The 13,043-nt window shown below is 47.1% G+C and overlaps 1 protein-coding gene across 1 annotated transcript in view; it reads right to left on the bottom strand.

Moving 5' to 3' along the window:
• Window positions 1-208: 208 nt before the first annotated feature.
• The window catches only part of PKP2 (plakophilin 2), a 133,179-nt gene continuing 120,344 nt past the window's right edge, over window positions 209-13,043 (bottom strand). The window contains exons 13-14 of the mRNA XM_038770857.1: window positions 8,013-8,100; window positions 209-2,461 (exon numbers count right to left, since the gene is read on the bottom strand). Of these exons, the coding sequence (XP_038626785.1) occupies window positions 2,393-2,461; window positions 8,013-8,100 (157 nt within the window). The 3' untranslated portion in view covers window positions 209-2,392. The remainder of the gene's footprint in view (window positions 2,462-8,012; window positions 8,101-13,043) is intronic.

The raw sequence follows: 13,043 nt of genomic DNA on the forward strand, positions 1-13,043 counted from the left end.
TGTTTAAGGCGGGTTTTAGTCATCTGTCGTTTCTATTCTTCCTGTTTATTCCTTGCCACCCCCCCGGCCCCCCCCCGATCGATTTTCATCAGGATGAAATACAGCTGAAAATATAAAAAAAACTTCAGTAATTCAAAGGTAGCTTTACAGGATCCCCGAATATCACCTCCGTCATGTTGCCCCATAGTAAACAAAGTACAAGCTGAACTAGTGAGCCAAAGTACATGTTTGCAGTGCAGGCAACCAAACATTAACGAGAGCCATTTCACGGTGTCCTTGGCTGTCGGTCAGACCATTACAACTCCAAGAAGGGAAATTCAAAAGAAAAGAAAGGCAAAAGCGAAGCACCAATCATCTGCGGAAATTATGGGGCACAAACCCCAAACTCCAGACCCTTTTATACCCGTACATTGCATTTAGCGGTGTACATTTCCCAGCTGGGAGATTTTTTTCGACTGTTATCTGGTATAAGCACTTACAAGAGTTTAATCATTTTATCTGGCATAAGAATTTAATAAATTTAGTTCAAAGCTCTCAACTCTTTTAACACACATACATTCTATTTGGTGGTATACATTTCCCAACTGGGAGATTTTTTTTGAATGTTATCCGGTAAAAGCACTTAGGAGAATTAAATAATTTTAGTTCAACATTATTATTATGGTAGTTGTTAAGCGCTTACTATGTGTCAAGCGCTAGGGTAGTTAGTTCACCAAGTCGCCCTGAACCGCCGACAAGTAGAGGGGAACGGCTTCTGATGAAGGAAGCAGGCGGTTTTCCTCTTTCATCTTGTACTAGATCAAGAGCAGCCGACCTGTTCTCCGCCAACTTTATGCCTGAACTCCGACTGTACCAAAAATACAATACAGACCTCTAGGACACCAGCCTAGAAGCTGATATTTTTATGCAGGAGATAAAAAAGATCAGAATAGGCTAGCCTTAATTAGAGTTAGTGTACCCACTCAGATTTACTCTTTTGTATGAGTGACATTTGTAGCAGGCCCGCCCGGCATTAACATCTTTTTTCAAAGCGGAGATCTGACATTTCGTTACGCGAAACACCAAAACCCAAAGTTCGCCATTTCGCCACTTCTCCGCTTGTTTCTGTTTCGATCGCTATCTTCACATCCCCTGGCTTCCCTTTACTTTCGAAACCCGAGGATGATGTTGCAGGCTGGCCTTGGCAGGGTTGGGCAAAATTGGGCTAGTGCCCAACGAGGCGGCAACTAAGTAAGCAACAGCTAAGCCTTCCTAGAAACTACCCTAGTCCTTCTTTTGAGTCAAGGTGGGCCAGGACCACGTCCGCTAATTCTGTTGCACTGTACTCCCCCAAGCACTTAGTACAGTGATCTACACCCAGTAAACGCTCAATAAATAATGCTGATTGATTGACTGATTTCCCTGATCTCTACACCCCCGCCCAACCTCTCCTAGGGAGAATCGGCTTTTACCCTTCCTACTGGGTTGGCACAAAGGATAGCTCGTAGATAGTCATCTGCATAGACTACCAGACATCACTGCATTAAAATTTTCATAAACAAGGGCTGAATAAGTCCCTGTGTACCATTAATTGATAATTAAACCAAACGTCTAAAAGAGACAACCCCGTCTGTCCAACTGACTCGTAGAAACATCAAATCTTGTCATCACGTTTGCCTTCCTCTGCCTCCGGCGATTTAGAAATTTTCCATCCTCCTTTTTTTCATTGTGGAATCTATCCTATCCCATTCACAACCATGACCGTCTCTTTAATTACATGATCTCATACACTATGTCTAAGGTAAGGCTCTTTTTTTGCAAGTTTCTTCCTCCCCTGGTTGCCGGCCAAGATTTTATTTATTTTTATTTTTTGCGATTTCCACGCTCACCCTGTGACACCATCTAGGACGAGCAAGGTACCTTTTCTATAATAGCATCGAACCATGCAGGGAGGAGGCAGGAGGTGGGAAACGGAAGAGGAATTCAAACTGGTGATGCAGACGTGGAAAAATTCATCCCGAGAAATTTCCTTTCTTTGTTTCCCCGGTGACCGTGTTTATGATACCCCATCTCTGCTCCCTTTTCCAGGGGAAAATGTCCAGGAATTCCTCTTCGGTGGAGTTTTAGTAACAAACGGGGGGAATGCCGTTGTGATGCCGTTCTACGTTCGCACCGGGATCTATTGCCGTGAAGAGGCGAGCTTCCCAATATTCTGTTTTCTGGTTGTTTTCTTCTTGGGGGAGTGGTCCAGTTGTGGAAAGGGAAAGGGATGGTTTTCCAGTGATCTAGGCTGCATTAGAAACTGGCCTCTCTTTTCTCTGGGGTCATTTTTGCGATCGACAGAAGGCATCAAAGATGTCATACGAGACGGAAATCAGGCAGGGGTTTCCTTGAATATCGCGTTTCATCTTCCTCAGTCTTTGAGGGAGTGGTAGGCTTTGGACGTTCGGCTGTTGATGAAATCCGTCTTCTTAAATTGAGCCTGAGAAATAAACAAGGAGATAGAAGTTCCAACGGTTTTCAAACAAAGGAAGCGAATAGATCGTGAACCGGAGATCTGACCGGAGGGCGACCACTTAAGTCAGCATGATCATTCAGAATTTTCCATTTTGAAGTGTTTTTCTCCCAGAAACTTCACAGGAGGAGGCATTACGGCCTTGAGGAAAGAGCCGGAGGCTGGGAGTCCGAAGTCCTGGGTTCTCGTCCCAGCCTCTCTGGGCCCTGGGCAAAGTCACCAGAGATAGACTGTGAGCCCTGGGTGGTACAGGACTGTGTCTTTCTTTTTTTTAATGGTATTTGTTACGTGATTTTACTGCATCGGGCACTGTTCTAAGTGCTGAGGTAGATACAAGGTAATCAGGATGGACACGGTCCTTGTCCCATATGGGGCTCACAGACTTAATCCCCATTTTACAGACGAGGTACCTGAGGCCCAGAGAAATGCAGTGACTTTCCCAGGGTCACACAGCAGACAAGTGGCAGAGCAGAGATTAGAACCCAGACCTGTGTTTTATCCATTCATCTGTAAAATGGAGATTAAGATTGTGAGCCCCACATGGGACAACCTGATCAGTTTGTATCCTCCCCGGCGCTTAGAACATAGTAAGTGCTTAACAAATACCAAAATTATTATTATTATCATTATTATTATCCATTAGGCTGCACTGCGTCTCTATCTGATAACCTTGTATCTACCTCACTGCTCCCCTAAATGGCATATTAAATTGCTTAATACGCATCACATTAAATTATGGGATTTGACCAGTATTCTCTAAAGCCATTCCCTCTGCTTCCCCATTGCTGGGCAAGGGGCTCTGTCTGTCTGATCGGAATTCCAGCTCAATTCTTCCAGGGGCCACCACGCATTCCACCTTCCAGACCTGCTCCAGTTGATGATGATGATGGCATTTGTTAAGCGCTTACTATGTGCAAAGCACCGTTCTAAGCGTTGGGGGGGATACAATGTGATCAAGTTGTCCCACGAGGGGCTCACAGTCTTAATCCCCATTTTTACAGATGAGGTAACTGAGGCTCAGAGAAGTTAAGTGACTTGCCCAAGGTCACACAGCAGACTTGGGATGGAGCTGGGATTCGAACCCATGACCTCTGACTCCAAAGCCCGTGCCCTTTCCACTGAGCCACGCTGCTTCTCACTTCTAACTGAAACCTTTAAAAATGATAATAATAATAATAATAATAATAATAATAATAATGGTATTTATTAAGTGCTTAGTATATGCCAAGCATGGTTCAATGGAAAGAGCATGGGCTTTGGAGTCAGAGGTCATGGATTTGAACCCTGGCCCCGCCACATGTCTGCTGTGTGACCTTGGGCAAGTCACTTAACTTCTCTGAGCCTCAGTGTCCCTCATCTGTAAAATGGAGATTAAGACTGTGACCCCGCCGTGGGACAACCTGATCACCTTGTATCCCCCTCAGCGCTTAGAACAGCGCTTTGCACATAGTAAGCGCCTAACAAATACCGTTATTATTATTATTTGGGCCTGGTTTGATGTGGCCAAGGACACTGTCAGAGGGTTTTGGGTGGTCCATTTATTTATTTTACTTGTACATATCTATCCTATTTATTTTATTTTGTTGGTATGTTTGGTTTTGTTCTCTGTCTCCCCCTTTTAGACTGTGAGCCCGTTGTTGGGTAGGGACTGTCTCTATGTGTTGCCAATTTGTACTTCCCAAGCGCTTAGTACAGTGCTCTGCACATAGTAAGCGCTCAATAAATACGATTGATGATGATGATGATGCTCCCAGCAGGAGAGGATGCTGGGGCTGGTAGGGACAGGGGGGGCTGTCTCTCAGACACTGCAGGCCTGACCTCTGACCCCAGGAGATTTAGCCAGAGCCAGAGTTGAAAGGTGGATTGATTTGTTAATTCCCTACATTAGGCCCCCCGGGACACTTCAACCTTCTCCCCTCCCCAACAATATCCCAGCGTGATACCAAGATGAGTGCTAGATAAACAGATCGCTTGAGTTTCATTTCATTTGACTCCCTCCTTTCAATCAATCAATCAATCGTATTTATTGAGCGCTTACTGTGTGCAGAGCACCGTACTAAGCGCTTGGGAAGTACAAGTTGGCAACATATAGAGACAGTCCCTACCCACCAGTGGGCTCACAGTCTAAAAGGGGGAGACGGAGAACAAAACCAAACATACTAACAAAATGAAATAAATAGAATAAATACGCACAAGTAAAATAGAGTAATAAATATGTACAAACATATATACATATATACGGGTGCTGTGGGGAAGGGAAGGAGGTAAGATGGGGAGGATGGAGAGGGGGAAGAGGGGGAGTCATCTCCCCTTGGATGGAGGTCCTACTGAGCAGTGAAATGTCTGAAAAGGCAGTGAAATGTCCGAAAAGCACTTGGGAGGCTAAAGAGAAGAAGAAAAATCTGGACCTGACTATTTGGGACAATCGGCTCCTCAAAGTTGATTATAAAGCGTAGTTTCCTAAGGAAAGCGATCTCTTTCAAAAAAGGCCGTCTGTCTCCCAGAAAGAAATCATTAAGCGCCAATAAAGGGCAGACCTAGGTAATTCGGTGAGTTAAACTAAGTCATTTTTCCCCTTCCTTCCTCTCCCCCTCGTCCCCCTCTCCATCCCCCCCATCTTACCTCCTTCCCTTCCCCACAGCACCTGTATATATGTATATATGTTTGCACATATGTATTACTCTATTTATTTTACTTGTACATATCTATTCTATTTATTTTATTTTGTTAGTATGTTTGGTTCTGTTCTCTGTCTCCCCCTTTTAGACTGTGAGCCCACTGTTGGGTAGGGACTGTCTCTATATGTTGCCAATTTGTACTTCCCAGGCACTTAGTACAGTGCTCTGCACATAGTAAGCGCTCAATAAATACGATTGATGATGATGATGATGATTTTTCAGTTCAGAAAGCAAGGTCCTTATCCAACCCTCCTTCATGTCCTTGCATCCTGTGTGCTGTCTCCGTTAATACGCTAATAGCTCCTCGGTCTCTGCTGCTGTGCAGAAATGGGGCTCACAGGCTCCCGATTAGAAAGCTGGCGTGAGCTTCAGAGAGACTTTATAATAACTGTAGTATTTGCTAAGCGTGAATAATTGTGGTATTTTTAAAGTGCTTACAATGTGCCAGGCACCGTACTAAGCGCCTGGGTAGACACGAGCAAAGCGGGTTGGACATGGTTCCTGTCCCAAGTGGGGTTCACGGTCTCGATCTCCATTTTCCAGATGAAGTAACTGAGGCACAGGAAAGGGAAGTGACTTGCCCAAGGCCACACGGCAGGCAGGTGGAGGAGCTGGGATTAGAACCCATGACCTTATCTACTATGCCGTACTCTGCAGCTTTTCATATCCACTTTAATGTCTGTTTTTCCAACTAGATTGCAAGCTCTCTGAGGCTAGGGGTTACAATAAGTCACAATACTTTACTGTATTCTCTCAGTGCTTAGTACAGTGCCCTGCACACAGTAAGGGCTCAATAAATACCACTGACCGATTACATCCTTCATTCATTCACTTGTAATTATTGAGCACTTACTGTGTGATGATGATGATGATGGCATTTGTTAAGCGCTTCTTATGTGCCAATCACTGTTCTAAGCGCTGAGAGAGGTAATCAGATTGTCCCACATGGGGCTCACAGTCTTCATCCCCATTTTACAGATGAGGTAACTGAGGCCCAGGGAAGTGAAGTGACTTGCCCAAAGTCACACAGCTGACAAGTGGCAGAAGCGGGATTAGAACCCATGACCTCTGACTCCAAAGCCCGGGCTCTTTCCGCTGAGCCACTGTACTAAGCGCTTGGGAAGTCCAAGTTGGCAACATATAGAGACGGTCCCTATCCAACAGTGGGCTCACAGTCTAGAAGCGGGAGATGGACAACAAAACAAAACACGTAGACAGGTGTCAAAATTGTCAGAATAAATAGAAATAAAGCTTGATGCAGATCATTAACAAAATAAATAGAATAGTAAATATGGACAAGTAAAATAAATAGAGTAATGAGTCTGTACAAATATATACAAGTGCTGTGGGGAGGGGAAGGAGGTAGGGCGGGGGGGGGATGGGGAGGAGGAGAGGAAAAAGGGGGGTCAGTCTGGGAAGGCCTCCTGGAGGAGGTGAGTTCTCAGAGAGCTAGTTTGGCGGATGTGTGGAGGGAGGGAATTCCAGGCCGGGAAGAGGATGTGGGCCGGGGGTCGACGGCGGGACGGGCGAGAACGAGGCCCAGTGAGGAGGTGAGCGGCGGCAGAGGAGCGGAGGGTGCGGGCTAGGATGGAGAAGGAGAGAAGGGAGGGGAGGTAGGAGGGGGCGAGGGGATGGACTGCCTGGAAGCCGACAGGGAGGAGTTTTTGCTTGATTCGTAGGTTGACAGGCAGCCACTGGAGATTTACATGCCAAACACTGCATTAAGCACTGGGGTAGTTACAAGATAACCATGTCAAACCACAGTCCTGGTCCCACAGGGGGCTTCTCATCAAAGGGAAGGGGAAAACAGGTACTTCATCTCCACATTGGAGATTTTAGACTGTGAGCCCACTGTTGGGTAGGGACTGTCTCTATATGTTGCCAATTTGTACTTCCCAAGCGCTTAGTACAGTGCTCTGCACATAGTAAGCGCTCAATAAATACAATTGATGATGAGATGAAGAAACTGAGGCCTCGAGAAGTTAAACGACTTGCCCAAGTTTGTGAAGCGGGCACGAGGCAGAGCGAGGATTAGGAACTAAGTCCTCTGATTCCCAGACCCCGCCGCGCTCTTTCAATTAGGCCAGCCATGCTTTAATAATAATAACAATAATAATAATAATAATATTAATGGCATTTATTAAGCGCTTACTATGCGCAAAGCACTGTTTTAAGCGCTGGGGAGGTTACAAGGAGATCAGTTTGTCTCATGGGGGGTTCACAGTCTTAATCCCCATTTTACAGTTGAGGTAACTGAGGCACAGAGAAGTTAAGTGACTTGCCCAAAATTCATTCATTCATTCATTCAATCGTATTTATTGAGCGCTTACTGTGTGCAGAGCACTGGACTAAGCTCTTGGGAAGTACAAGTTGGCAACATATAGAGACGGTTCCCACCCAACAGCGGGCTCACAGTCTAGAAGGGGGAGACAGACAACAAAACACAACATATTAACAAAATAAAATAAATAGAATAAATATGTACAAATAAAATAAATAAAATGGGGACGAAGACTGTGAGCCCCATGTGGGACAACCTAATCACCTTGTAACCTCCCCAACACTTAGAACAGTGCTTTGCACATAGTAAGCGCTTAATAAATGCCATCATTATAAATAAAAAATGAGGTAACTGAGGCACAGAGAAGTTGACTTGCCCAAAATCATTCATTCCCTCATTCAATCGTATTTATTGAGCGCTTACTGTGTGCAGAGCAAGTCGCACAGCTGACAATTGATGGCGCCGGGATTTGAACCCATGACCTCTGACTCCCGAGCCCGTGCTCTTTCCACTGAGCCACGCGGCTTTAAACCTGGGTGTGAACGTGTGTAGCTTTTACCTTCTTGTAGGCGCCGTGAAGATCGGTGTGTGACCAGAGAGAATACAGGAGCAGCGAGGCAGCTTTACTGGCTCTGTTGGGGGAATAGCTGCAAAGGAGAAGTGGCTCGTTAAAAAGGACATGTGTTCACCAGGGATTTGCGAATGCGCAGGTCCGTTCTTTTCTTAACGTTGCCCAGTACAACACAAAACGTGTCCCCCCTCTCCCCCAATATGGGTCACGACTCCAAGAACTCCCACTTCTGTCCCCTCCTACCTCCCCTCCCTTCTCTCCTTCTCCAGCCCAGCCCGCACCCTCCGCTCCTCCGCCATTAATCTCCTCACCGTACCTCGCTCTCGCCTGTCCCGCCATCGACCCCCGGCCCACGTCATCCCCCGGGCCTGGAATGCCCCCAGTCCCTCTGCCCATCCGCCAAGCTCGCTCTCTTCCTGCCTTTAAGGCCCTACTGAGAGCTCACCTCCTCCAGGAGGCCTTCCCAGACTGAGCCCCTTCCTTCCTCTCCTCCTTGTCCCCCCTCCATCCCCCGCATCTTACCTCCTTCCCTTCCCCACAGCACCTGTATATATGTATATATGGTTGTACATATTTATCACTCTATTTATTTTACTTGTACATATCTATTCTATTTATTTTATTTTGTTAGTATGTTTGGTTTTGTTCTCTGCCTACCCCTTTTAGACTGTGAGCCCACTGTTGGGTAGGGACTGTCTCTAGATGTTGCCAATTTGTACTTCCCAAGCGCTTAGTACAGTGCTCTGCACACAGTAAGCGCTCAACAAATACGATTGATGATGATGATGACGGGCCGACTTTCTTGGGGCGCCAAGTGAGCAGCCCTTAGGTTAGAGCCAGTTGAGGCGATTTCTCCAGGCCCTAACTCCCGAGGAGGAAGGGCAGGGGGATTAATAATAATACTGATAATGATGGCATTTATTAAGTACTTACTATGTGCAAAGCACTGTTCTAAGCTCTGGGGAGGTTACAAGGTGATCAGGTGGTCCCACGGGAGGCTCACAGTCTTCATCCCCATTTTCCAGATGAGGTCACTGAGGCCCAGAGAAGTGAAGTGACTTGCCCAAAGTCACACAGCTGACAGTTGGCGGACCTGGGATTTGAACCCCTGACCTCTGACTCCAAAGCCCAGGCTCTTTCCACTGAGCTACACAGTGAGTCCCATGAGGGACAGGGACTGTCTCCAACCCGATTTGCTTGTATCCACCTCAGCGCTCAGTACAGTGTTCGGCACACAGTAAGTGCTTCACAAACACCATAATTATCATTATCATTGGGGCGGGGGCCCGGTTTTACCGAGGCAGCCTTGTTTGGCTTGGGGTGAATTCCTCAGTTTCCACTTTCCCCAGTGATGACCAGTCCCGGGGGGGCGGCCCTGGCCGTCTCAGTGGAAAGAGCACAGGCTTTGGAGTCAGAGGTCATGGGTTCGAATCCCGACTCCGCCACATGCCTGCTGTGTGACCTTGGGCATGTCACTTAACTTCTCTGAGCCTCAGTTACCTCACCTGTAAAATGAGCATTAAGACTGTGAACCCCACGTGGGACAACTTGATCACCTTGTATCCCCCCCAGAGCTTAGAACAGTGCTTTGCACATAGTAAGCGCTTAACAAATGCCATTATTATCTCCCAGGGCTCACTCCTGGAAGTGAAACTCCTTAACAATAATAATAATAATGGCATTTATTAAGCGCTTACTATGTGCAAAGCACTGTTCTAAGTGCTGGAGAGTCTCCTTCTCTGGAGACCAGGGATTCTGGGACATCTGGCCAATCTGCCAATAGTCAAACAAGGGCAAATCGAACAGAAACTCCTCACCAATGCTTTAAAGCCCTCAATCCCCTTGCCCTCTCCTACTTAATAATAATAATGATAGCATTTATTAAGCGCTTACTATGTGCAAAGCACTGTTCTAAGCACTGGGGGGGGTTACAAGGTGATCAGGTTGTCCCATGGGGGGCTCACAGTCTTCTTCCCCATTTTACAGATGAGGGAACTGAGGCCCAGAGAAGTTAAGTGACTTGCCCAAAGTCATACAGCTGACAGTTGGCGGAGCCGGAATTCGAACCCACGACCTCTGACTCCAAAGCCCGGGCTCTTTCCACTGAGCCACGCTGCTTCTCTAACTTGATGATGGCATTTATTCAAATAGCTCTTACTATGTGCAAAACACTGTTCTAAGCGCTGGGGAGGTTACAAGGTGATCAGGTTGTCCCTTGGGGGGCTCACAGTCCTAACCCCCATTTTACAGATGAGGGAACTGAGGCCCAGAGAAGTGAAGTGACTCGCCCAAAGTCACACAGCTGCCAATTGGCGGAGCCGGGATTTGAACCCATGACCTATGACTCCAAAGCCCGGGCTCTTTCCACTGAGCCCTGCTACTTCACTTCACTAGTCTTCCACTACAACCCAGCCCTACTCTTTGTTCCCCTAATGCTCACCTTCTCACTGTACCTCCATCCCGTCTATCTCGCCACCGACCCCTCGCCCATGTCCTGCCTCTATCCCTGAATGCCCTCCCTCCTAAATCCGGCAGACGTTGACTCTCTCCTCCTTCATTCATTCATTCAATCGTGTTTATTGAGCGCTTACTGTGTGCAGAGCACTGGACTAAGCGCTTGGGAAGTACAAGTTGGCAACACATAGAGACAGTCCCTACCCAACAGTGGGCTCACATAAAGTCTTACCGAAGGCACATCTCCTCCAAGAGGCCTCCCCTGACTAAGCCCTCCTTTCTTCTTCTCCCACTCCGTTCTGCATCGCCTCCTTTATTCATTCATTCAATCGTATTTATTGAGCGCTTACTGTGTGCAGAGCACTGTACTAAGCGCTTGGGAAGTCCAAGTTGGCAACATATAGAGACGGTCCCTACCCAACAGAGGGCTCACAGTCTTGAACTTTATTCATCCCCGCCTCCCACCCCCATAGCCCCTATGTGCATATCTGTCATTTATTTATTTCTATTAAAGTCTGCCTCCCCCTCTAGACTGTAAGCTCGCTGTGGGCAGGGAATGTATCCGCTTCTTGTCATATCGCACTCTCCCAAGTGCTCAGTACAGTGCTCTGCACACAGTAAGCGCTCAATAAATACGACTGAGTGAATGAAAAGAAGGGAGAAGGAGAACAGGAAAAGGAGCTAGAAAGAGAGGGAGCTATCCAAAAAGCAGAAGCAAGACGAAGGGAAGAGGTCCCCTTATGCAAGATGTCCCCCTACTCGACTCCTTTCCCACTCGCAGCAGATGGCTGAGCTTGTCTCGGTTCTGCAGTAGGAGCAGGAAGGGAAAGCGGGAAGGGAGTTTGGAGGGGTGAATGTCAGAGGAAAGGCAGATATGGAGAGAGCGGAGGGGCTCACTCAAGGCTCCGAAGGGCTGGAGCTGTTTCCCGACAGGGCAACCGTGGCTGATAATCTTCCACTTCGCTTAAACCGCTGAGGTAAATTCACTTGGCTGTTAAAATTACATCCTGCTCCTCCCTAGATCAACCAATCAATCAATCAGTAGCATCTATAGGGCGCCTATTGTGTATAGAGCACTGTAGGAAGTGCTGGGAGAGTACCAGTAAATAATAATAATAATAATCAATCAATCGTATTTATTGAGAGCTTACTGTGTGCAGAGCACCGTACTAAGCGCTTGGGAAGTACAAGTTGGCAACATATAGAGACGGTCCCTACCCAACAGTGGGCTCACAGTCTAAAAGGGGGAGACAGAGAACAAAACCAAACATACTCACAAAATAAATAGAATAGATATGTACAAGTAAAATAAATAGAGTAATAAATCTGTACAAACATATATACATATATACAGGTGATGTGGGGAAGGGAAGGAGGTAAGATGGGGGGGATGGAGAGGGGGACGAGGGGGAGATAATAATAATAATGGTAATTGTTTAGCACTTACTATGTGCAAAGCACTGTTCTAAGCGCTGGGGGGATACAGGGTGATCAGGTTGTCCCATGTGAGGCTCACAGACTTAATCCCCATTTTACAGATGACGGAACTGAGGCACAGAGAAGTGAAGTGACTTGCCCAAAGTCACACAGCTGACGACTGGCGGAGCCGGGATTTGAACCCACGACCTCTGAAATCCCTTCTTCTGATCCTGCCCCTGCAGTATTTTATTCCCAATTCCCTACTCAAAATGGCTGGGGTGCTTCTCCCCACACTACCTACTTCCCTCCTTTCCCAGTCCTCTCCTGTCACGGGCTGCGCTCCGGGCAGAGGAAACGGGCCAGTATCTGGAACCAAATCCACCTAGCCTTTGGTCGGGGAGAGGGGGGGTCATCAATCAATCAATCAATTGTATTTATTGAGCGCTTACTGTGTGCAGAGCACTGTACTAAGCGCTTGGGAAGTACAAGCTGGCAACATATAGAGACAGACCCTACCCAACAGTGGGCTCACAGTCTGGAAGGGGGAGACAGAGAACAAAAACAAACATAATAACAAAATAAAATAAATAGAATAGATAGGTACAAGTAAAATAAATAGAGTAATAAATATGTGCAACCATATATACGGATGCTGTGGGGAAGGGAAGGAGGTAAGGCAGGGGGGATGGAGAGGGAGAAGAGGGGGAGAGGAAGGAAGGGGCTCAGTCTGGGAAGGCCTCCTCTCTTTCAGGTGAGAATTGGTATCCGCGAGAGTTAACTGGGCGACTTTCCGGGGCTCACTGGAAGCGCTTTCCTTCTACCAGGATGGGGCTCGGTTCCAAAGTTTTCTGAGGAAATGCAGATGACGGCATCGGGAGGGGAGCCCGGAGCCCGCATGATGCCAGGAGTCACCGTGAAGGACGTGAACCAGGAGGAGTTCGTCCGAGCTGCGGCTGCTTTCCTCAGTAAGTCGGGGGAGGTAAAGGTCCCCGACTGGACCGACACAGTCAAGCAGGTTAAATACAAAGCATTGGCGCCTTATCATCATCATCATCATCAATCGTATTTATTGAGCGCTTACTATGTGCAGAGCACTGTACTAAGCGCTTGGGAAGTACAAATTGGCAACATATAGAGACAGTCCCT

The sequence above is a fragment of the Tachyglossus aculeatus genome, chromosome 2 (genome assembly GCF_015852505.1).
Source record: "Tachyglossus aculeatus isolate mTacAcu1 chromosome 2, mTacAcu1.pri, whole genome shotgun sequence".
NCBI classification, from domain to species: domain Eukaryota; kingdom Metazoa; phylum Chordata; class Mammalia; order Monotremata; family Tachyglossidae; genus Tachyglossus; species Tachyglossus aculeatus.